This window comes from Siniperca chuatsi, linkage group LG13 (genome assembly GCF_020085105.1).
Source record: "Siniperca chuatsi isolate FFG_IHB_CAS linkage group LG13, ASM2008510v1, whole genome shotgun sequence".
In the NCBI taxonomy this organism is placed as follows: Eukaryota; Metazoa; Chordata; class Actinopteri; order Centrarchiformes; family Sinipercidae; genus Siniperca; species Siniperca chuatsi.
The window spans coordinates 18,829,918-18,855,688 of record NC_058054.1 but is presented as its reverse complement, the minus strand read 5'-3'; the positions used below and the strand labels follow the sequence as shown (position 1 = coordinate 18,855,688).

Below are 25,771 nucleotides of genomic sequence, written 5' to 3'. Positions count from 1 at the left end.
TTTAGCATTTGAAGAACACGTTCATAACCATAATTTTGTCATTCTCTCAAATCAGGATCCAGAGCAACTCAGAGCGTTTGAAGTCTCGTGTGAAGGAGATCCACGACAGCAAGCGGAAGCTGGAGCAGGACCTGAGACAGCAGGTCTCTGATAACAGAGAGATCGACAAGAAGATGAACAGCCTCAAGCCGGATCTCATGCAGCTCCGCAAAATCAGAGACCAGTACTTGATGTAAGGAGAATCAATTAAAGATTTACTTTTCTCTTTGTTTTGATTTCACTTTAGAGAATATATACAGAATATATATTAGTAAATTGTCAGCATTAAATCTGTGGTTTTCTGGCTTTGCAGATGGCTGACGCAGAAGGGGACAAGGCAGAAGAAGATCAATGAATGGCTGGGCATAAAGAATGATGCTGATGAGTAAGTGTTTGAGATGAAGTAACAGCTCAGCAACTTGTGCTCTGATGACTGGGTGCTGTAGTATCTCCACCTGTAATTTAAGGAGTGGTTGGAGCTCAGTGTTTTGTTTATGATATGACATGTGATCGAGTGTCTGCTGCTTTATTTCTGTTTCCAGCTCCTACTCGCTGGAGGAGGATGAGGGCTCACCCCACCATGATGAGTGTACCTGGTATGTGGGTGACATCAAACGCACCCAGGCTGAGGAAATGCTGAGAGGCAAATGTGACGGAACCTTCCTCATCCGTGAGAGCCAATCACAGAAGGGCTCCTACGCCTGTTCTGTAGTGTAAGTTTTGTTTGTGCTTGTTTGGGAAAAATCTGTTCAAAACATCTTTTCCACTGTTAAGAAGTTATTGTAGTCTATTTTTTTGTATTTTTTTCTTTATCCACTTAAATAACTGATCAGATGTAGACAATATAAGTTTGATAGCATAGATAGGTATTTTTTTATTTATCTAAACACTATCATATATAATATTAACTGTCACAATAACCAGTAATCATCTAGCTATGACAGGCCCACTACACCAACCTGAGGCAGTTGTAACACCTTAACATGAAGTGTTGTGATTGAGAGTGGGTTATAACTAGTTTGCAAGCGAGCAGAGAAGTCGAAATGGAAAACTAAAAGCAATGGGTAAATGTTTGAAATGTCCAACTTTCGCCACACCAAGTGGTAGCAGTACAAATGCAAACTTGACCGGATTTACGGAGCTTTATAGTAAGTTTCAGCTTGTTGGTTACTGTTTTAGTTCGCTCTCACCACTCTCATAGCATCGTTTTGGTAGCAGCAGGCAGCTGTTTTTAGCAAAAAAGCTTTAAAAACCCACGTACATTAGCTGCTCAGCACCAAACAGCAGACAAAGTTAGCAACTAGCTTACATAGTGGAGCATTTAGCAGCTTAAGAGCCAGATATTTCCCTCAGGAGTTGGTGGACAGAAACACGACTCCAAATAAATGATGTTGCTCCGTAACTGCTGGTTGTGTAAATAAGCAACTGTTTTCTAACAAGTTAGCCATATCAACTTAAAAGCTGATATGTCAATGTTGCATTCACAGCTTTTTTCCACTGCCCCCAAGTGGCCAAAAAAATGTTTTTACTAATTCCCACACAATTACGATCATTAATAGACCTTTTTCACACATTTTGACTTTTCAGACAAAGTTAGCAACTAGCTTACATAGTGGAGCATTTAGCAGCTTAAGAGCCAGATATTTCCCTCAGGAGTTGGTGGACAGAAACACGACTCCAAATAAATGATGTTGCTCCGTAACTGCTGGTTGTGTAAATAAGCAACTGTTTTCTAACAAGTTAGCCATATCAACTTAAAAGCTGATATGTCAATGTTGCATTCACAGCTTTTTTCCACTGCCCCCAAGTGGCCAAAAAAATGTTTTTACTAATTCCCACACAATTACGATCATTAATAGACCTTTTTCACACATTTTGACTTTTCATAGCAGGAAAGGTGAGACAAATTTCTTTTTTTATGTTATCAATTACACATGTGCTTTTCCTGCTATGACATACCAAAATGTCAGTAAAATAAGTAATGTATATGTTGACAACATTTTACTTTTAGAACAATGTAAAGCATCTGTAAAATGATCTCTGTCCTTCTTTCCAGTGTGGAGGGTGACACCAAGCACTGCGTCATCTACAAGACGGTCACAGGTTATGGATTTGCTGAGCCCTACAATCTGTACTCATCCCTCAAAGACCTGGTGCTCCACTACAAAAATGTCTCCTTGGTCCAACACAACGATCAGCTGAATGTAAATCTAGCCTACCCAGTCCTGGCCCGCTCTCAGAACCAGAACCAGCACCCCAGATGAATTATCCACCAGCAGTGTAGGATGCCAACCAGGGTGGGGAAACAAGATTTTCACTCAAATGCATTGGGAAAGAATAAACCTCTGAACAATGCTTGTTCTTGTTTAAGTGGCAATAAGTAGACTCAACAGCCACAATTTAAAATTCATACGTTTTGGCTGGAGGCTGGTGCTAATTTTTCACACTGACCCCAGTCCAGCAAAGAGCACTCCTTGCTAACAGTATGACTTCAAAATAAGCACACTACTACCAGTAACGAAGCACTGTACAGTTAGCCTGGCTGACGCAGTGAGTTTTAACTTGAGGTGAGTGTTGCATTAGCCAGCCATGACTCTACAGTGTCAGTTATGAAAAAAAGTATGAGAAATTCACCAAGAAATAACCTTTGATACAGAGAAAAAACAAACTAAATGTGTTAAAAGAATTAAAAATAAGCACTCAAAAATGTTGTTTTCAAGATCGTGGAGAAGAGGAGAGAAACCAGATGGTGGGATGAATTTACAGGAGGCACTTTTGTTTTTTTGCCTTGAACATGTGATAACTGTCCATAGACAAAGGCCCGATCTGTCATCCCCAGACTGCCTGCAAACTCTCTGTCGACAAAAGCCTGAGCTGTCATCCACTGAAAGAACTGGTTTGGCTAAACCAGGCTGCTCGCTTCACACCTAAAGGCGGCTGAGAAACCGTGGACCAGGCGGGTGTTGTCACTGGAGCCGGAGGGGGGGAAGGATGTGGGAGGGAAGGGGACAGAAATTGCTGGGGTTGATGTTTTTTTTTTTTTTTTTTTAAAGATTGATTGAATTTAAAGCTTGCTTAAGTGCCATAGAAATAGCTTTGAATGACCACAAGCCTGTGTCACTAGAACAAGGGGGCATGTAGAGGTTGAAAGAAGGAAGAGATGGAAGGATGGAACGAGCGGCTGTCAACATAGACAAAGCTACAGCTTTAAAAGATACACACACGTAGGTATATTTTTTATGAAATGTTCTTTATTTCCAACTGCTTTGGCTCGTTGCGCTCTCAGTGGGCCTCCTTTTGAATTGATGAGGTACAGCATACAGTTAATACTGTATTACAGGATAGAAATGCATGGTACATATTTGGTATATTGTGGATATAGAATTACTTTTTAATCACAATACACTAGATGGAGAGGTACATTGATAAATGCAGTTCCACATGATTCAGGTTTCCTTCTAAATGGAAATTGTGGAAAGACTCCTGCATCAAACGTCTCTTTGTTTCAGACTTCTTCCTTCTTTTTTCATCCTCTTTAATACTGTAGCACCTGTAGCCATCGACTTAAGGCATAACTGTTAGTGCTCCTCTTTTGTGTCTTGTTTCTGTATGCTAAAGAAACTTGCAGAGCATCAATCTATGTGATTCTTGTATCTTCGGTACTGTATTTGCCTTGTCTCTAGATAGATTAGACTGTTTTAGCAGTACAATGTCCTTGCAGATGTTTATTGTCATTTTGTTTTGATGCAGATTTACTCACGGTATTTCGTGCTTCCTGCCCCCTTGCGCTTGACTGTTCATTTCATCACAAGCTTGACTCACAGAGCTGTAGAACATTGATGTACAAAAAAAGAAAGCAGTAATATAACTCATGTACAGTATATTTCAGACACACATGCAGTCAGTGTATGTGACTTTATACAGTTTCATTGCTGTGTTTCTTTATGTTTTCAGAATATTTGCTATGCTCTTAGATTTCTGTTTAAGGATGCACAGTATCCAGCTAATGTGAGCCAAATGAAGGATGTCTTTTCATGTAGCAAGAAAGAAAAGAAAAAAAGAACCAGCCATTTAGCATGGCCTCTGTGGTCAGAGAGATTATTCTAGTACAGTATGCATGGAGTCCTTCATTTGGGTTGTTGTTTTCCTTTTTTCACTTGGCACCAGTGGTTCATTATTGTACTTTTTGTAGTTCATATACAGTATCATTTTCAGTATGATGTGTGGTAGTACTATGCACAACACAGTCATATGTGGATAATAAGTTTTCGATTTACAGACAGAGTTCTCCGATCAGTTCCCTCCCTCTGTTCTGTGCTGTGGCTGTGCATTTCTCCCCGTCTCCCTCATGTTCATTTGGCTTGAGGTAAAGCTTGTACCATCTTTGTTCTATGCTACTTTCAAAGCACAGTTCATTTGTGTGGACGCAGGGTTATTCAGTAATTCTAGTGTGGTCAATGAAAATGAAATGAATGAAAATTTAATTTGATTTACATAGTTGATTTCTTGAGAATGAATGAATAATCTCAATTCTTCTCATTTCTTACATATAGACTTAGATTGCCAAAAAGAAAAAAAGTATTTTTGTAGAAAGGTATAGAAGAGTCAAAAGTAATTGAAAGTTTTAGAAAAAAGTGCACAGTTTTTAAAGGTTGCACATTTGGCATTTTGAATTTATCTTTATTTTTGTTGAAACTTGAAGTTTTGTTCCAAAATGAGATTTTCACCGTCTCTTCTGGTCATGAAAGTCAATTATGAGTAAATATCAAACCTATGTTTCATCTGAAGACCTACTGTAAGCTTTCAACAAACACAATGCTTTTCGGCATTGTATCATTTCTGTTTTTGAAACGTTGATTCACAAATTTCAGGTAGCAACGTTTTTCCAAACAGACCAATTCCATTTTCAAATAAAACCTAACTCGATCTGAAAAGTTCAAATCAAGACATCAGTTTGATTTCCGTCAGGACGAAACAATTGTACTGTATTTTGCACAGTTCTTGGCAAGTAGAAAATCCCAAGTAGAGGTGACGGCGGTGCTTCTGATTAGAGGGCTATAAAAACACGTAAACGATAAAGATTAGAAGTGCCTTTAGTCGTTGTGATGAGCTCATCTTCTCCTTGTGTCATTGAGCGTTGCTCTACAAGATGGTGCCACCACCACCATATGCTGTGCCCCATTTTTCACCCATTTGCCATTTATCAAAGACTAAAGGGTATCTGGCAAATTAGCATAGTTGTGTGTGATCGTGTGTATGTCTGTGTTTGTTAGAGCAAATCTGAGCATGTTATAGATAAGAGAGTGACAGATTTTAGTTGTGCATCTTTGTTACACCTATAGTTGTTACATATTCCTTCTTTCTATGGTGGGGGCTGTACAGTAGCTTGGTGCTCTCTCTCTCACTGTGCACCAAAGCTAGATTTCTTTGGTGTGTGTGTTTTGTTTTTTTTTTTTTGTTTTTTTTTTTGTCTGGTATATTTTTGAATAAAACTCAGATAAGACAGAAATGTGAACCGTACACATCCGTGGCCCAGCCCAGTTGTTTGAAGCTCATTTGATAAGCTCTCAAGTTAATGCATGCAGCATTTCTCAGTGTTTTATATTAAGAGTCAGTTCGTTCGTGAACAGGCAAGCTGGTTGAGTCATCCGCCACTGCTGACACATCCATTATCCAGTTTGTTGGACCAACACTTTTGTGACTGCACTTTTTTTCTGTTCCACACACTCAATCTAGTGTGTCTAATGGCCAACAACCATAAACTCGCAGACAGTGGTGAAGCTCAGTTGTCAATAGTGTTTTTAGTGATAGTTTTAAGATCTTTCCATACAGCATATCAGGAGTGATTGACATTTTTCTTTATGATGTCGGAGTATACAGTGTACAGTATATGCTTTTGTTGTTTTTGCGGTCAACAACTGTCATTTAATTCTGATGCTTTTGACTGATTACAATGTTTTCATTATAGAGTTAGTTTTACTATATGGACTGTATAAACTCTAATACTTTTCAAACCAATTTTAAGGAGAGCTGCTGGCTCATTATGCAATTTGTGTTCACACAGCAAAATTGTCCTACTTAACAAGACAAATAACATTAATTTTCCTACAGGGTCATTCACCCAAATTACAGAAAGATGTTTTTTCACTTTCTACTTGCGGTATCTAAACATGCAGGTAGATTTTGAGATATCAATCTTTTTAATTTTCCTTGGAACTACTTTCCACTGAAGAAATAGTTCCTAAGAAAACTCTTCACAGTGAGGTCTGTAGATTATTCAGAGTAACCAAAACATTGTTTCTGGACATATTGCTATTAAATCCTTTTAGCATTACAAACAAAATTCAGTTCACCTCCATTGTACTGGTGTGGCTCAGCACATGAAAGTGAAACTAAATGCATGGCTAGATACCGCTGGGGGAAAGTGAAGATGTTGGGTTTTTTGGGGGGGATTTTTGTAAACCAACCATTTATAAACATGTCTGGGAAAATCATGTCAGTGGAGCGAGATAGTTGCAGTTTATTCCAAAACAGTTCATGAACCAGGTGGTTCTGCTTCCATTTAAGCAATGTGCTCAACGTTTTGAGTTGCTTAAAGAATAATAGAAATGTAAAACTGAATAGCTTCCTGCATCACTTGTTAAGATGAACATTTTTGCAGTGTAGGTAAACACTTTCATCTGCCATATATGCCATGTTTATCACAGATGTTTAATAGCTAGAAACAATGCAACTTTAGTAGCAATGAAACCTGGTCGGGCAGTGAGACGGGCAGAAGGTGAAGACTTTATTGCGCTTTGACTTAGAGTTGAGATTTTAATCCTACTTTTGGTAGACATTACTCTGAAACTCAAAGCTTTCATCCTGCTCATCTATTAGATATGCATTTGTGTCGGAGCTTCTTGAAAAACATTTTTCTATATGACAAATGATCATTCAAGGAATTAAATATTTTTTCATCAGCTTTGGTACACTGTAAATGATATTTCTTGAAATGGCCTCACACACAAAGCACATCTTTCACTGACTACAAAGAAAGACATATATTTGGTGTCTATTAAGGTTTGAAGAATGAGAGACGTACTAGAGAATAAATATTTTGAAATATATTCTTAGATATCTATATTTTTAGATGATGTCATTCTGATTTGGACTGTGCTTGAAACAAATCAGAAGGAGGCTTTGATGTGAACATGATCTTTAGACTTGCTCCACGGCTGCTTTACATTCGAGCAGTTATTGAAACGCAAGCATTTTTACTAATCAGCTGCAGTGAGCTTCATCATGATCAGCAACAAACTTTGTGTTTACAGTTGATCGACATACATGTAATCTATTAAGCATGATTATCAGGTGCATTCAGAGGATGAAGCAAGCTTATGTACATGTGTTAATATTTACAGAGCTGAGTCTATATGTTAAATGCAGTCTTGGCTGCTTTGCATTTATTAAATATTAGAGAGGAGTTGTTTCTTTTCTTTGTTTTTCTTGAACGTGAGAATCTGTTTTGTCATTTGGAAGATTCTGGTTTTTGTGAGTAGACAAGTGTTAACAGTTGCACCACAAAAGATACACTTACTGTAGGATTCTGCCACAGAGATCCACTACAGATTGGACAAAGTGAACCATCTTTACCACTGTATCTTCCTTTGGTAGATCTCTGTGGTCTCTGAGGGGTTGTTGTTTTTTCTTTTTTTGGCCTGGACACACAGGCAGGAAAAAAAGAAAAAGTAAAACCTGTTAAAAAGGTACACGATTCAACGGTTCATGATCACTCCTTTACGCAGATCTTTGTACATGAAACAATGATGGCATTAGAAAGTGTTCTTTTATGGTGCCTGAGTATTTTTAATTTTTTATTTGGCTTTTTAAAAAAGCCGATAGATTTGTCTGTCCAAGTGTTATTTTTGTTTGTTTGTTTATATGTTAATGATAACCTTACAGAGCCTATAAAGAAAAAAATAAGCTAGCTTGAAATTTTTCCTCCATACAGAAAAAAGAAATACAAATGTTTACAATATGTAATTAACCAAATAGTAAATATGCGTTTGAGAATCAATCTGTCTGTCCCTCAAAGTGGCTGTGGTAGATTGATTTATATTTCATTATTTCCTCTGTCAATTTAAACTTGAAGATGTTATGACTGCTTGTTCTGTTTTTTTCTGTTTCAGTTTGTTCCTCTTTTTTTTCTTTTTTCTTTCTTTTTTTACTTATGAGAACAGTGCTCCCTCAATTTCAAAATAATAACTCAACAGTATAGTTCAACAAGATTAATTTTTCCATATTACATAGGTATTCATCAGTCTTTGTCATTCTTTACCTGCTGACTACTTCACCTTACACTGAGCCTTGTATATGCAGGACTGAATCCTAACTTGAGACGCTGTCGCATCTTTTGCTGTTTATATTATGTACAGTTTGGTAGATTTCAGTATGACTCTGCCAGGTGTTTCTCTGGAAAGGACTCAGTTCAAAGAACTTATAGTGGGTGATACCCACATGTTGTGAATAACAGTAAAAACACACCACTTGGTGAACATGCTTGAGTACAGTTTTAGTACACAAACAGTTGGAAATTCAGGAATAACTATCAAGAGGCATCCCGTTCTTGATTTTGCACTACACAGCAAATGATACTCAAATGAAAAGCTGAATCAGTTGCTCCATTGGTTGGTTAACAAATTTTTAAGACCAAAATGTATCCACTATAGTCTCAGCTTGTGTGTGATTTCCATTTCACATATGATGACGTTAACAACCGCACTTTTTCTGCCTGTATACAATCGTGTCACATCATCACTTCTCAGTCTGGACTTTTATCATTCTGATGGGAATGTTGTGGTATTTTTCACTGGTGTACAGTAGTTCATATTCAAGACCCAACGCTGCACGTTGGAGACAAGATTGGCAGTGATCCATTTGGCAACGGCCTGGGCAACATTACAGAGAAGCAGCCATTTAAAACATGTATCCACATTTTTACACTAATATCAAGGCATTGTCTTGTCTCTGCTCTTCCATGTTGCCCAACAAGTTGCCTAGTGTATCACTGCCTCAGCAGCAGCAACAGTTACATGGTTCTTAATGCATAGTAAGTAATGATGTGGTCTTCTCTTTCTTTCAAAAATGGTGAATGGAAATGAATGGGGCAGTCAGATAAAGCTACTCTACACCAAAGTGCAATTGAACTCAGAGGGAGCACTGTTGTTTCAGCCAGTAGAGGCCTATTGGTTGAGGTGTGCCCAACCCCTATGCACCACAAGATGGTTATTATTCTTCTCTTCTTTTGTGTTATCCTCCCTCGTTGGTCTGTCTTAATTCAGATGCGACGCTTCTTTCTTTCTCTCTCGTGTACAGCTTGCTTCAGAGTTGTGTTTGTCCTCAGACAGGTACTCTTTCATCTGTACGGTTCTTTCTTTAGGCTGATGCAATGATTTTAAAAGACAATAAAAGTTATATGAAATGAAGTTTGCTACTGTCTGGTTCTGTCTTGATGTGTTCTCCTGTTTTTTCTTTTGCTTCATAATGATGAGCCAATCATCACCTTGTCACACTCACATAGTCATATATACACATACATACCGATATAAACAAAAACACAGGTATTCATTGCATTGGCCTTTTTTTCATTTTTAAAGGTGGGGTCTGCGATTCTAATCCAATACATGTCTTTTTGTCAAATTCAGCAAATATCTCCTCATGGTCCGCTAGCTGTCTGTTCAGTGTATGCTCTGTAAATAGGAAATAAACAAAGCTCTATATCATGGTATTTGTCATGGTATTCATGGATTTCTCCAGTATCGCATACCCCACCTTTAAGGGGTACGGCCCCCATTTTGTTTGTACCATGGCGCACATGTGTGCCCGCTCCATTAAAAAAAAAACGCACATAGCAATGCACCAACAAAGGCAGTGAATAAGAAGACTGCCAGCAAGCAAACATGTATACAATGTTTGCTGCATGTATGTGATGATGTAAACAATGCAGGCTTTGAAATATTACAAAAAACAAATCGTCTTTGCAAATGTTTTATGAGGACGGAAATGCATTCAACACATTTGCTAGGCCTTAACAATACACACAATGCATTTTGGTGAGAAACACTAAATGTAAACATAACTTTTGTTTGCTTACAACAAACATCCACAGGGCACCTTTAAGAAAAAACCTTTTCTCACTTACCTTTAACTGTTTCTGTAGGAACCTTTTCTTTGATAGAAAGCAGTTCTAATGAAAACTGTCCATAGTGAGGTCTGTGGTGTAACCAGAGGAACCAGGACATTTGTTCTGGCTCTGGTCTAGAAAGATAATGCTGTGAGAACCACAAATGAAATACTATTCACTTCCATATTCGGATGGAGACATAAACCTCATAGGGGTATCTCAAAACTGACTGAATGCCTAGACACCACTAGAAGGAAGTGTTTGTGATTGAGTAGCCATAACCCACATTTCCGCATACTGTAGGTAAATATGGCCCAGGCACACAAATGTAAAAGTAGTACAGATGAATTACTGTACTGTACTTTAAAAACTGAAACAGTAAAAATATAGACTTTTAATATGATGCTTTAGTTTTATCTGTAACACTCCCAAGTCAAAACACAGGAAAGCAGACAGAAATCAGAGTGGGTCATGCAGTCATATTGTGTTCTGCCTGCTTTTTATGTCTCTGTCCTGGTTTTAGAGGAAAGCTGTGAGACATCATGTGAGAGTCACCAGGTAAAACCTTTCATAATCTTTGTGATGTTATTTATGCTGCAGTGTTTGTTTCTTATGACCCTTCTTGAGCAAGACCTATGGACTAAGGAACTGAGCTGAGACATGCCATTGCTTTATAATTAGCCAGATGAGGCATCCAAGTCATGCCAAGAAGACTATCCAACAAAACAAGAACAACAAACTGGGTGAACTGATCACAGGACTGCAATTCCTAGAGATATTTTCAGTTTTCTCATTTTTCTTTATCAGTGCAAGAACAGTTCCTAGGACCCCCCGCCCAACATACAGTACATGACAGTTGAATAGTTGAATGGTGTAGGTGTAACTCACCAAACTCAATTTAATGTCCTCTGCATTTGCAGAATACACATTCATTCATTATTCAGTGTAGTAGGAGTCATTTAAAGGGACATTTCACCCCAAAATCACAGATACATATTTTTCCTCTTACCTGTATGGTGTTTATCCATCTAGATTGTTTTGGGGTGAGTTTCCGAGTTTTGGAGATATCAGCCGCAGAGATGTCTGCATTTTTTTAATATAATGGGACTATATGGCACTCGGCTCATTGTGCTCAAAGAGCCAAAACAATACATTTGGAAAACTCAACAGCAATGTCTCTTTCCAGAAATCATGACCCGGTTACTCAAGACCTTGTTGTGAGCAGTTTCATGTAGTAGTAGTTCCTACATGAAAATGGTTGTAACAAGGATTGTAGATTATCTTGAGTTTTTACCCAGTTCTTCAATTTTCAGTGCATCCCACATAATTGGGGGACTTTATATACCACATTATTTCCGTCTGAGAGACTTAAAATATCCGAGTGGAAAGCTAACAAACTCATTGCCAACTAAATGAATTTAAGGATGTGAAAATTTGCATGATTGCAAACCGACGCCCTCACAAATCTCATGACATTTTGACTAATTTCTGTGGAATCATGTTGCCCCAACAGCAGCAGCGAGGTCTCTGTGCATGGATCTCTCTCAGTTACAAGTGACGCTGTCTTGATCATATGATCGCAAGCCAATGAAAAAAATAGGTAGCCTCCACGAGGACGCATCGGATTTATGGGCTGTATTTAAAGCATGAATGTAAAGTTGCACGGGACACTCGTTTGTATGTAATTGTTGCGTTGCTGCTAACTTTGTTTTCTAGTGTCAAACTAAGGCCCTGCGCTGCAACTGAAGATGAAGGTCCCTCTGCTGCTGATTTTGACTGTTTGGTTAAACACTCAGCACGGCGGTTCCGCTCTCTCTACATGCTCCCATCCTCCATCACAGTGGTGCTCATCTCTGGACTCCGCTATCCAGTGCGGGGTAAGATTTTTTATGTAATTAGGAGAGCGTTTTACACCTTATTTTATGACCAGGGAAAATGGTCTTTCTGAATGGCTGGCGTCTGTTACAACACATAACACCTCAGATATAGTTCCGGTCAACAGTTTAACCACCATTCTAAATCACTACGCTAGATATACGTTAACTGCAGGAAACTATAGCAACAGTATTCAGCCTGGCTCTACGTCACCAGTTAACTTACTAGCTAGCTAACTCTTTCAACTGACTACATATTTCACAACACGAATGAGCCGTTTGAACGCAGCTTCTTGAGTAGTCATGGTTTGTTAGTTTACATAATAAAAACAAACTTCGAGGTGTCACAAATACATAAAATAACGGAGTCGGCGGATGAGACGTCGTTGTTAGATATTTCGTATTGTAACGTTTTTCCCACTCAGCATTGTCAAGTATTTCCGGGACGTCATAACTATGTTGTATATTAACTATCGCTTTAAGTAACATTAGCGTTGGATCACAGATAGGGAACTGATACCCAAATTATGTTGTGTGTAGACTGTATTTTGCGCTGTAGATTGCATTTTTGTCATCTGGACTCATTGAGGAAGAAGTGGGCATTTTACAACTGGGACTACCTGTTAGGCCATGGAACAATTTAGAGAAGGAGGAAGTAAAAACCACAAAAATGTTACTCCCTTTGCCAGTTACATTCTTAACACAGTAGCCTCTCCCTCGGCGTTTGGCTGCCCATCCCTTAGAGAGACGCACTCCGGAAAACACAGCTGTATGTAAAACTAAATGCACATCCTTCTGTACGATAAAACACATCAGGTTCAGGTCGTAATTTCATCCAATCAGAAACAAGTTTAAGTACTGGGCATGCTCAGTTGCTTTGTATGTTTTTGGACCGCTTTTTTGTGGCAGTAATTTAAACTGATATAGAAGGGTAATGCCACCAAGCTCTCAATTGAAATTTAGAAAATTTAAAATGTTACCACTGACCCTGAGCTCAGCTTATATTGCCACCAAATGGAAAATGACCTGACCCTGCACACACACACACACACACACACACACACACACACACACACACTCAAAGAGAAACATGAGAGCATCACATGAAAGTTAACCTCCCCACTTTTGCCCCCTTGTGCAGGTTTTAAAGCAATGCCTTGAGGCTAACTTCACCAGGTCCCATCAGAACGTAGATCCAATCCAGGTGGGGCTTTACTATGAGAGTCTGTGTCCTGGCTGCAGACTTTTTCTTAGTAACATCCTCTTCCCCACCTGGGTCTTGCTGAATGACATCATGTCTGTTACTCTGGTGCCATACGGCAATGCACAGGTAAGCAGTGAACCAAGCACCTTGGGTATACCCTGGGATTGTAGTTCCTCTATACATTACAGAGTGAGTAATGGTGTTGTCTTGAAAAGATATGTGATGATTTTTTACTAAAAAAAGAGGCAGGAGAAGGAAATTGGATACAAGAAAAAAGACAAAATTGGTTGTGAAATTATGTTTTGTTTTTGTTTTTTTAACTTATGAATCTGTTGCATGTACCACCCCAGGAAAAACCTGTTAACCAGACGTATAGTTATGAGTGCCAGCATGGAGAACAGGAATGTCTGGGCAACATGATTGAGGTAAAGTTACAAAATTTTACATCTTCTGAATAATACTATAACTACAATTTGGAACCATGTAATCTTTAGTAAAATAAATACCATTCATCTTCCAGAGGATGCAGTGTGGATTCTTGTAAATCTGGGTGTTGTGAAAGTGCCATAATTAGTATTGTCTTTTAGTGTCACAATGCGGGCAGTCTACTGTGATTAATTGATTGCCCTGTTCCTCTCAGACTTGTTTACTGAACATGACCAAAATGGCTTTCCCGATCATCTTCTGTATGGAATCCTCCGGTGATGTCATCAAGGCAGCCGAGCCTGTAAGGAACTAGTGTGTGTGTGTGTGTTTGTGTGTGTGTGTGCATTTACCCTGTCATTTGGCTGGTGTCTTGTTTGTCTCTCTCCTTCACTGCACCATCTGTTTGGTCACCGCCACTTCCCCAACTTATTATTTATTATTTCACTACTGAAGTTGATGTGTGTTTATTTCCCTCCATTGTTTTTTATAGTGCGTGGAACTCTACGGCAGCTCTGAGTTGACCTGGGATAACATCATGAGCTGTGTGAAGGGGGACCAGGGAAAGCAGCTGATGCATCAGAATGCCTTGAAGACCAACGCCCTGAACCCTCCACACCAATATGTGCCGTGGGTGACCATTAATGGGGTAAGGCTCCATTGCATTTAGCGGCACAAACTATGACCTCTGTAGCTGAGCCCTCTAGAGACTGACCTGAATAGAGAACATCAACCTGACTTGAAGGTAGGATACATGCTTGTTTATACTTCTGAAACTTTCCATCCTGATGTTACATTTACAGTGATCTTGTGATTAATTCAACACTCGATCTGCCCCAAAGCTTCTATCTGTAAGTGAAAGAGAGCTGTGACTGATCTGTGTGTGGAGCCACATCTTGATGCAACTCCAAAGCACAGCACAACAGATACTGTCTCTCTGCCAAGCGAGACCAGTAGCATGATGATAACTTGAAATTGAAGTTCATGCTCAAGCAACTCCATAAGTAACAAAGGGAAAAAACACATCCTGTCTACATCAAGAATCAGGCACCAGAGAAGAGCTGATCACCGTGTGGGGCACTTTATTTTAAACTTTGTCAAATAAGGCTTGAACAGAAAATTAAAAGCAATTTTAAAACATTTAAATGTATCAATATTATCCCATGTAAAAACAGAACATATTTGAGTTTTTAACCCTGTATGTACAGTGTAAGGGTGAACAGGGCAAACATTACATGACACAACTTTATAATATGATACACTTTATTCACTTAATTTGAGGGGAAATGTAATCATTTTACAAGTTTGTATTGGGATTTTGTTATTTAGTCCCCCAATTGTATTTTATTTCTCTCTGGTATTCATGAAAATATTCCCACATTTGCTTACAAGCCTGCATGAAGGGAATTACCATGTTGGTCTATGGGGAAAATCACAAGCAGCAGTCTTGGCACCAAGGGGTGCCCCTGATAAGTGGCCTTAGATTTCTCGACCATTACATCACCATCCAGAAAAATCTTCATATCCAAGGATTCCGATAAAATAGTTGTCCATATCAAGACTGTGATACAAAACACTGTTGTGAAATCAGACTTTGACTCTATCCGAGTATGGCTCGTCATCAATTAATTATACTTTTTGATTGCTTTTAAATTCAACTTTTGTGCTGCTGCGGCTGATTAATCATCTTTGTGAATTGGCCTCTGTGACAGTCAACTCTGTATTAAATGCCATCTTTGTAAAGCTTCATTTCCATTCTTTAACAGAAGTCAGTTATCAACACTTCGGTCTCTTTTAAATGGTGTCTGATAGCCAATGAATGCAATTTTTAAATCTTTATATGCAGTAAAGTTAGTGATTGTCATAAAGCTGACACATACTGCCAACTCACATTTATGTTGTGTAGGTGACACATCCACTCTGACTTGGTTATTTTCACATCATGTTCTGTCATTTATGTGCACCTCTGTAGATCTGCTGTGGAAAAAGTCAACTGTGTACTTGCGTCTTTTTCCTAAATGCTACTTGTTTCCATAGCCTTTGGGATACTCATTTTTATTTAATTTGCAGGAGCACACAGAAGACCTGCAGGACAAGGCCATGTCTTCTCTCTTCACTCTGGTCTGCAGTATGTACAAGGTACAGTTAATGTCATCATATCGGAGTCATTTTCTGTGTTCTGCACTGTGTGTTTGTGTGTGTTATAATTTGCTTAGACCTGACCTTTGACCTTTAACAAGTTTTTATTTTTTTCCAGGGCCCCAAGCCTGCGGCCTGTGGAGGGGCCCAGAGACACTACAGAAGCTACTGCCACAATGAGTAAAGGAGCAGCACTGCACATGCCTGTATTCATGCTCTGCTCCAGGTCTGGCCACAAAATAAGGAACACTGAGGAATGTCATCCAAAAATGTTTTTATGTGATTTTACCATCTGTTTCTATAAAGGGAAAACTGGATTGCCTCACTTTATAATTCACAGAACATAAATACAATGTACTTTCTAAAAAAAAAAAGTGTCATTATTGAAATGTTATCTACTGAAATCCTACTGCATTTTGACTCCATGATATCATCCTGGTATTTGCAGTATCCTTTGCAAAGTCTGGCCAAAGACAGTGTTCTCATTGTCCTTTAGATGGCGCCATATCTCATAACCTCATCTTCAGTCCCCTGTTACCAGAGGTAATGAAAAACAAACAGCAAGTTACATGTACATGGAGGTTAGAGAAAGAACTGTTAATCATGTCATACTACTGCCTTAAAATAGTTATGTCCATTTTATTTAGCAGATTCCTTGACTCTGAACCCAATATAGTCTGCCAGATCATCAAGGGTTTACACAGTTGATTTAATGTTCAATAACATGATATTCAGAAAATAGAGGTGCATACTGTACTAAATAATACATTATACACATGTTAATAAGCAAACCAGAGATTATAACTAAAGGCACTGAAAACAAATGAGTGATTCCATGAGTCACAACTGACGTTATACTTACCAGTATTTGGTTTTTAAACCTGCGTTCATGTGTGTGTGCGGCAGAAGCTGCAGGGTCATTAAAGTTCACAACATGATCATACAAAAATTTTAATATGGATTCAAATCCTGTTAGAAATAGTAAATCCATCCAAAGCTGTGTTTATGTTATAAAAAAAAAAGTTTCGTGGACAGATTGAAGGCAGCAGCTTGATTAAAGCCAGAGACTTGCCTAACCAGAAGGTCTGGATGCATGAGGTCCACTGATTCTACAGTCAGATAGACACACATGACTAATTGCCTGTCGTGCAGGCAGCTCCACCACCTCAATCTCACTAGCTAACATATGCAGGCTCCATATCCTTTCTCATTTCTTCTCCATGGGCTAATTCTCACCGTTTTCTAAAATATTCATTGCTTTTGGTTTTAGTCAGTTTACAGTTGAAAGAAGGCCACAGTAGATGGTTAAGATGCTAACTCAAAAATGCGCGAAGAAAGTTAGCTGTTTATCACTGAACGAATGACAGCTGAGGGTTTATGAAGAGGCGGGGAAATAGTTCTTTACTGAGTCCAAGGAAGTATTGGTGCTACAGATTACTTCATATCTGATCTTAAATGTGGTATTTGTATCCTCCTCTTTGGTATTTCCTTCCCTGTTGTCTTGTTCCCATGGTACAGTAGCTGAAAGTATGAGGAGAAATAACTCGTCAAAAATTTTCAACTTCACTGAGGTAAGGGTAATTAATGAACTTTTAAGAAATACTATTTTACTACTTTATTTTCTAACATCTTTTTAGAACTCAAATACAAACAAAATGTTAACATTTCACATTAGCTATAATACCAAAAAATGAGATGGCAGTTTACTTGTGTGATTATTTAATCATGCTCATAATTGTTCTGTGTTTTTTTTCACTGTCAAACACTTTGGAGAAGATTAATGGAGCCTTGTATGTTAAAATAAGCTCTATTTAATCGAAGATTCAGGTTAATAGCAATAATTTGTCTCATACATATGAGACAGATCATACAAATGAGGTTTGGGAGCCCATTCAAAAGCCATTTTAAATTTACATACATAATTTACCAGTAATATAGGTGTGCGCTGTGTCCTGGTCAGCTTGGTCAGAGATGGTCAATAATCAAACCGGAGAGTGTGTTGACAATTGTTTATGGAAAGGTGGAACTTCCAAGCAGATGGAGAGATAAGGTCACGGGATGCAGCAGAAAACAAGGACTCTTATCTGTTTCCCCTGAACACTGACGCTGAAAGAGAGATGCCCTAAGAGCGAAATCCCAAACACTGTCTCACTGTGAGAACCATCTATTGTGTCCAAGGTCATAGTGTGTGTGTCTCAGGACCTGAAATCAGATAAACCTTCCAAAAATAATACCCAAGTGGGCTTTTTTGCGAGGCTTGTCATATTTTCAGCAACAGCACAAAAACAGCCCTGTCTGCAACTTACCTTTAGATCTCAGCGAATGTTTTTTATTTCAAACTGTCTCTTAAGTTCAGGAAAGGCCATGCTTTACCCTTTCTAAGTTATTGATTTCTGAATCGTTTAATTGTATAAATATTTAAGTGAATATGAATATTCGCTTTCCACTGCCAATAAAGTCCAGGAAAAAAACCTCAGCTCTGTTAGCTGTGATTACCTGCGTTTCTGGTCCTAAAAATGTTAAATTTGATGAGTACAAGCCAAACCACTGATGTGTAAATGTGAATAGCTGAATGAGTGACAAAGTTTGCTCACCCAACTTTTCCATGAAAGAAGTGGTCTGTAATTACTGTCCATGGCGCATCTAGATTTCACACACACACAGTATCTTCACGCCATCACAGTCTTTATTCTCTAGTTTGACAATTAGAAGCATCTGATCTAATCATGTAATCAAACTGACTGCACAAAATGACTGCTGTTTCCTCTCATTGCTCATCTCAGTTCTATCACATTCTGGTCTTTGTTTCTTCTGGCCGTCCAGAGGCAGTGGGACTCTTCGGAGCAGGCCTCCTGCATCGAGGTTCTCCAGGAACCAGACGTCAAATGTGCTGTGAAGAGGTGCTTCTTAGGCACCCTGCAGCTGCCCAGGCTGTCCTGCAGGCCCTCCGTGCAGAACAGGCCCGAAGACAGCCCCTCAGCTAACAGCATCAAGGCCTCCAGGAGCCTGGGGACCCTGACCAGCTGCATCTCCAGAGCCTTGTGAGTCATGATGCTAGGGGTTGTTGTTAGTGTCTTTCTGCACTTAAACCCCCCCCAAAAAAACCAAACATTTTTTCTGTGTTTTTTTTCCCTCATATAATTTACATAGTGCAAAGTCATTAGTGACACCAGGTTGTTCACATTAACACTTTTAAACTTAAAATCATACACATTTTTCAAACTTTAACCCTCTAACTCCTTTCAGCAAGCTCACACATACAAAAGTATGTGGGCTCTGTAAAAAGGAGTGCATTTGTTTTCCTAGTTCCCAAACAAATAGTATGTGGTCAATCAATAACCAACGCATGTGACGATCTTGTAAGTCAACACACCTACACATCAGGATAACTTTGCAGCACCATCTTCCAACTCCGTTTCCTGTAAATATAATATAAAAGTCATCAGCAGAGCTTGATGATTTTTTTGTTGCCCAACTGCTTAATTTAGGTAGGAAAAGCTGATTTGCGTCTTGAACATATGATCCAACAAAGTGTCCTGCTTAAGGCGTTGCTCTCCCCTCTGTGATACTGCGGAACAATTATCACTATAAAAGATCAGACAAACAAGGCTCTTGTGATTGTTTCCACAACAACATTCAAGCTGCAAACATCTGTAGCATTTTTGCCTCTCTACATTGTAAGTGTTTAATGTGTGTTTTTACTGCACCTATGTTCTCTATTTTTCCACATGTCAAAAGGAATGCAGACATGTGGCAGTGCTGATTCCCCAGACTTCAGCTGATCAGGAAGAAGCCTGAGAACCAGTTCCCACATAAATATACAAAAAATATTTACTTGGAGAAACAAATCTCACAAGTGCCTTCACAATGAAAAAAATCCCTCCTTAAATAATAATTAACAAATGCCTTTTCAATTCTAATTAAATGCCTTCTCAATAATAAACAAATGCCTCTTTGATAATAAGGAAACTGAAACATTGTTTTTTTTCCTTTACCCCACTTAAAGTTTCTCCAAATGAAATAGACAAAAGGAAATGTGAATAAAGGAGGTTTCAATGAAAATAAATAAACAAAATAAGGCATTTGTCATTAGGCAAAGCACTAAGATCTGCCCTAATACAGGTAACTTTTTTTAATGTTCATGCAAACTAGGCTACAGAATGCACCCTCAATCAGAAAAGCAAAAGACAACAAAGAAGTCTCAAAAAGGACTAAACAGACCAGAGTTTCTGGCTGACAATAGCTGCTAAAACTAAAAAAAGATCTGCAGTAAGTTGTTGTCCTGACTGGCCAAGAGGGGAAGAATGCATCAAGCTGCTCTCAGTTATTATTTAGGAGCCAGTTCCCACACCCTGCACAACAGGTGATCTGAATAAGCCTCCAATCAACTCAAAGGAATTTTGGCATTCAGCCAAAACGAATTAGGAAAAGGGAAATGACAGCAAGCGCCAGAGAATGGGTGACTGCTATAGACCTGTCTGATTACGTAGGTAGTTGTAGTGCATGTCAGAGGTGATCACATATGGAGAGATAAGGTCACGGGATGCAGACAAAGACACAGCTGTATCATTGATGTTTTCTCTTTTATAGCTAACAAACCTTCTTCCTTGTGGTATCAATCAATCTAAATTTTGGAAGCCACACGTGCATTCTTAGTTAAATTTAACTAAAATTGGTCACAGCATGAGACCCTTAAATGCTTACGAACCAATAGCTTCTGAAGTTGAATTATTTTGAAAATTTTAAGTTTTTGTCCTTGTAAAATTCTAAAATACAGTTTGATTTAAAATAAATGAACACAAGTTTAACTTTTATTGGTAACAACTCAAGACAAATACACACAAACAAGCGTTGGCACCTGGCAACAAATAACAAGAGTGGGCATTTTAAACTCAATCATTTAACCTTCTTGTTTACACAATTCACATGTTTAAAACTATGATTTTGCCTTCACACTCTTTTATTTAGTCGCAGTAAACTGTGTTTCTGAAACCATTCCACTGCCATTCTGTTCAAGAGAGTACAGTACGTTGTGTTTATATACCAGCAGGTATAAAGCAACACTGCCATAGACATGACTCCTATAATGTTGATGGACTAAAAAGCCCTTCATTGTGTTCTTGCTCTGTGAAGAGGGCCATGTGCTCGCCTGTTTACAAGTTGGTAGTGCAATTTTGATGCAGCGCCAAAGAAATTGTTTATGGAGTAGCATTTAAAGCTACAGGGTGTTAATACCACACATGCTAGGAAAATTGAATCAAAATTGAACTGAATTAGTTTATGATATCACTAATCTGATATCATTATATATCTATCAAAGTTAATATTAAACTTGCAATAGATACAGAATCGTTGTCCTCAGTGTTGGCTTGTGTCAAGACTCTGGTCTGAAAGTTGACCACAGACTGTTATGTAGCCAATATAGGCAGTGTCTACAATCGTGCAGGCAGACACGTTCTTATATGGCTAGATTGATGAAGACAGAGTTGAGAATGCGTGTGCCTGTGTGGCCTCGGCAGCTTCAGCAATGTGTTACACCCTCCCTTAGAACAGCTTCTAACATTTCCAAGGCTTTGGTCAGGATGCAGGTGCTTGAACTCCCTGATGAGGTCCCCATCCAGAATTTCCAACACAGGGACAGAAGAATTACCCTCTGGCCCATAACTCTTTTTCGTCCACGAGAATACGGACACAGTGACACAAACGATGAGTGTCTGATGCAGGTGATACAAGACCGGTTTACTCTCCTTGAAAGGCTTCATAAAGCAAGATGCTTATGACTTTTCCCCTGAAAAGGAAGATCCCCAAAAGGCAAACCATTCTAGATCAAAGTGGGTGGTTTACGTAATTGAGCTAGAGTGCAAGCTTGTCTCAAAGTGTCTGACTTCTTATTTGCAGTTCGTCAACAGATTTCTATTCCAGGAACAGCTGTGGCTTGAACACCACCTGAAATGATGACATCACTAGGGGAAGGCAAGTTTTGTGAGCATACTCTGCCCACACCAGTTGGGAACTCCAGATGGAGGGGTTGGCAGTAGTGGGTCAGCATGATGTTGTCTTTAAGTCCCAGTTTGTTTTCCCTGTCTGGCCGGTTGATTGTGGATAAAATGTTCCAGAGAAACTCAGGAGATGGATCCAGGAGGCAGCAGAAGGCCTCCCAGAATCAATAGATGAACAGGGTTTCCCGAATTGGGAGTTATACCATGAAAGGCTGTGGAAACACAATCTATTTTCAGTCATCAGAGAAGTGGTTTGACCTAAGCCATGAATTGTGGCACTGTGCAACACTTGTAAACAGACTCTAGGTTGACAGTAGTACTATTAGAGGGAGGTAGCTCAGAAAGGTAGACTTTATTACACATTTGTTACCAAACTGACCCAGTGGACGGAGCAGACTATTGCGATGCTGTCTCAGTGACTTGATTTGTGCCATGTGGAACATGTTGTAACATACTGTACAAATGGATACGGTCTCACATTGCAGACCGACCAGAACTACTTCTTGATGAACTTGATCAACCCCGCTCCAGGACCTGTGGGAGTGCCTACAGGAATCTACACTTTGTTCTGGCCTCTCTAAGTCAAACTGGGAACGAGGCAGCCCTCACCTCTGCCTCTGTCGTCCGCATGACTGGAATGATGATGCGCTTTAGGGCCAGGATTGGTTTGGGCCCGAGATTATCCTCAGATGTGTTGAACTTGGGGAAGAGAGCATCTGTACTGCCTGGGCATTAGAACAAGGCAATATAAAAGTGGTTAAAAATGCCCACTGGGCCTTGCACAAGTTTAACTGCTTCATACTCAGGATATATTACAGCGATACAAATATGTCCAAAAAGGATTGCTATGTTGTGACTGTAATTCTAGAAAACTGATGAAAAATGGCCAAGGTGATTTCTGATAAAGAAAGGTCTTAGGTCTTAGTAAAGAACAGAGGATTAAAGCAGTATTAACAGATTTTTTGCTTGCAGCAGAACAAGCTGTAAAAACAATGTTGACATATTATCACATTTGATGTGGCAGTTTGATATAACAGTTGTTTATTTAGACATTGAAACATAAAGCAACATTAGCATTCACTTGGAATCGTGTTTGTGTCCACCCGACGAATGTGAAGTCCAATATTCACTTTTAGCTCTGATTTGGTCTCCACCAATTCCTAATATCTGGTTCTTTATAATGCTAAATGCTCCACTATGTTCACTAGCTAGTTGCTTTGTTTGTCTGCCGTTCTGCTGGCCAGGTAGTTTACAATCTGTTTGGCAGAGCTTTTTTGCTGAAAACAGGTGCCTGAAAAAGGGGTTGATGAGAGAACTGAGCCAAAACATTAAAGTTATGGCCGGCAATACCAAAACGAGCTGAAAGACGCTAAAACTCTCCATAAAGCTGGGGGTAACTGCAGTCAGGTGATAACTCTGTGGGTTCATAGCGACCCCTTTCACATTACACATAGTCATTTGACTTATTGTTAATACAAAAATATTGATAGGTGCAGCTTTAAAAGAGGTTTGATGCCTTTTGCCAAAGATATCTCACACTTGAATTAATTTCTGCCTTAAAGTATATTATTTGCGTAATTTGTTGATCTAAAGGCAAAATCTCAGCGGGGACTCTCAGAGCAAGCTGTACAGTAGGTCAATGACCGTTAATGTCACTCCAGAGTAAATATGATCTATAATGGATGTGGTGGTGATGCTGAAGTGTTGAACCTGGTGCCTGCGGAGTGTTATGGAAGTTATCAGCTGGGAAGGACAGATTAAAAGTCACATCCGGTGTTATACACTCATACTTTGTATAGTCCTTTGAGACATGCTTTGGTTATGATGAGTGATATAAAAATCTTGACATGCATTTGACCCTAAACAGACAAGTTTAGGGTCTGCAGTGCTACATTTGGATGAGAACAAAAGTACAGTACTGTTGCTCCAGAATACATACAGTACAGTAGCTATATGTGTATATTCATTTAACCAAAGAATCTTTCTTCCCTGCTCTCCCTACCATCTGTTGGTCATAGGTTCAGTCCTGTGTCAGATGTTCCAGCTCCCTAGGTTATTTCAGTTACTCTAGACAGCACCGGTGTTTAGCTGTGAGTCCTTAATCACAGGAGGACCTTTCCTCACTCTGTAGCGATAAACAAAGCGATTGGGTGGGGGTGAAGATGATGTTGCCTCTGGTCACAGATAGAGAGCGCCATCGTGACAGCACCCATGCTCTCTATAGCTTTTATCTACCTCTGCTTTTCATGGTCAGAGGCCCTTCATGTGACTCTTCCTGGTACACTTGGAGCATGTGAAAGGCAAAGAGGCTGTCTCTGAGGAAATAGGCAACTTCACAACAAATAGCAGCTCAGGGACCAGCGGAAAAGCCTGAGTATGCAAAGTCAGATGGAGTGAGAGTAAGAAAAGCAAGCTGGAGGGCCAGGCCAGGCGACGGCTTAATGTTTATGCACTAGAGGAAGTAATTATGGAGCACAGTTTGAAGTTGATGAACAATATGCTCCATAAGATTAGGAGTGAGGGAAGTGGGAAGGCAGAGAGTTGGAAAGAGGGAGAGAAAAGCAGAAGGAGGTGATCTGTCATGCTTCTCTTCCCTGTAAATCAGACGTCCATATTTAGTTGGAGAGAGGGAAGGCCTAGCAGTAATGTAAACAAAGCCTTGGAGAAGGAGGGAGGCAGAGAGAGTGCATCAACACTAATGTTTGAGTCTATTGCCCGGCACGGCAGTCAGCATGATCCTTAGGAAGAGACCAGAAAGGGGCTGATAGGTTTCAAATAAAGGTAAAAAGTCTGATAGGGAGGTCGTTGTTTTGGCTTTTTTGAGGGGCTTTGGTGCTCTTTTTGGATTTTGAAAGAAGTTTGAGAGTTTTAACAAAAGAGTTTTGGAGAAATCATGAGCAGGCCCTGTTTTGTTCAAATATGAGCAGGGATTGGACCAGAGGCACTAGCTTTACCTGTACTTGGAAAATCAGGACAGACAGCCAGAGGAAATAACGGACCACTGCCATATGTCATGTCACTAAAAAGTCTTATAAAGTTTATTTGAAAACCCAGAGAGAAACAGGTCAAAGACTGTTCCTCGGACCAAAGTTACTAAAGGCAGAGCGAACAAAGGGACTAGCTACCTGACCCCTGACTATCCTCTGTTCACCATGAGTGAGCTGTGCTCTGAGAGCTCGGAAGAAGAGCAGGCTGAAGTTGACAAGAGGCCGCAGGAACAAAGGGTGACCAGGCTGCCAATCATTCAGCTCATGCCCAGGTCCAAAGCGGGCTCCCCTGGAGGATCCCCTAAGATCTCGCCCAAGGATTCCCCACGCGAGTCTCCACGAAACTCCCCATTGCTCTTCAGAAAGCTGCTGATGAACCGCAGCATCAACCTCCAGAGGCGCCGCTTCACTCTGGCCCACACGCCCAGGTAGAATCCATAACTCTGAGGCCAAGATGGCAAAGATGACAGTGCTTTGTGCTCCACTGAATGAACAACGTGTAGCTTTACTGTAATGTGCAGACATGTTTCTCTTTGACAATTGACAATACAAATCATTTTCACTTGCTTCTGCACCTGCGCTGGACTGCTCAGGTGAATACTTAAGTTGCAGCTAACAGTTGTAGTGGATAAGACACAAAACCACAACAGATATAGTTACTAAAATTCATATCCCGATATGCAAACATATAATGCATGGGATCATGTATGTGAGGAGCATTCAACATTTTTTGTTAGAACTTTTAAATGAAGCACAAAACTCAACAAAGTGTTAGCAATATGCACCAATATTATAAATTTTCCCCATAAATATAACACCATGAGTATAATACTATTGACAAACTTGCGCTGTGACATGAATCTTAAGCCAAAATTAAAGAACTGACAGTCATTTCTCTTTTTGTTCAGTTTTCTTTACCTATAATTGCTGGTTAATGTTTC

At 39.5% G+C, this 25,771-nt stretch overlaps 3 protein-coding genes across 8 annotated transcripts in view; all 3 read left to right on the top strand.

Moving 5' to 3' along the window:
• Nucleotides 1-9,506, top strand: part of pik3r2 (phosphoinositide-3-kinase, regulatory subunit 2 (beta)) — a 42,721-nt gene extending 33,215 nt beyond the window's left edge. For both annotated transcript variants that reach the window (XM_044220226.1, XM_044220227.1), the window contains exons 13-16: nt 56-232; nt 353-424; nt 582-752; nt 2,096-9,506. In XM_044220226.1, coding sequence (XP_044076161.1) covers nt 56-232; nt 353-424; nt 582-752; nt 2,096-2,303 — 628 coding nt within the window. In that variant the 3' untranslated portion in view covers nt 2,304-9,506. The remainder of the gene's footprint in view (nt 1-55; nt 233-352; nt 425-581; nt 753-2,095) is intronic.
• Nucleotides 9,507-11,799: 2,293 nt separating this feature from the next.
• On the top strand, nt 11,800-16,161 carry ifi30 (IFI30 lysosomal thiol reductase). Of its 2 annotated transcripts, XM_044220234.1 has the most exons (7): nt 11,800-12,081; nt 13,220-13,408; nt 13,633-13,707; nt 13,923-14,009; nt 14,199-14,354; nt 15,776-15,844; nt 15,963-16,161. In XM_044220234.1, exons 1-7 carry the CDS (start codon nt 11,953-11,955, stop codon nt 16,026-16,028), a joined length of 771 nt encoding a protein of 256 aa, XP_044076169.1. In that variant the 5' UTR covers nt 11,800-11,952; the 3' UTR covers nt 16,029-16,161. The 2 variants fall into 2 exon arrangements, with proteins under 2 accessions (XP_044076169.1, XP_044076170.1); XM_044220235.1 differs by lacking the exon at nt 13,923-14,009 and having other exon boundaries at nt 11,810-12,081.
• A 643-nt stretch (nt 16,162-16,804) lies between these two features.
• Nucleotides 16,805-25,771, top strand: part of pde4ca (phosphodiesterase 4C, cAMP-specific a) — a 52,926-nt gene continuing 43,959 nt past the window's right edge. For 3 of the 4 annotated variants that reach the window (XR_006380495.1, XM_044220217.1, XM_044220215.1), the window contains exon 1: nt 23,637-25,258. Coding sequence is in view for 3 of the 4 variants with exons in the window: in XM_044220217.1 (XP_044076152.1) it covers nt 24,996-25,258 (263 nt within the window). In the remaining variant the exon portion in view is untranslated. Of the gene's footprint in view, nt 17,416-18,667; nt 18,886-23,636; nt 25,259-25,771 lie in introns of those variants that run through there. The other variant, XM_044220216.1, reaches the window with a different exon arrangement.

Excerpts from the sequence above, each read along its gene's own strand:
- ifi30 (XM_044220234.1), top strand. The coding sequence starts at position 11,953 with ATGAAGGTCCCTCTGCTGCTGATTTTGACTGTTTGGTTAAACACTCAG. Across the intron at positions 13,708-13,922 it reads GTCTGGGCAACATGATTGAG|ACTTGTTTACTGAACATGAC; the intron begins GTAAAGTTACAA and ends TGTTCCTCTCAG. Across the intron at positions 14,010-14,198 it reads TCATCAAGGCAGCCGAGCCT|TGCGTGGAACTCTACGGCAG; the intron begins GTAAGGAACTAG and ends TGTTTTTTATAG.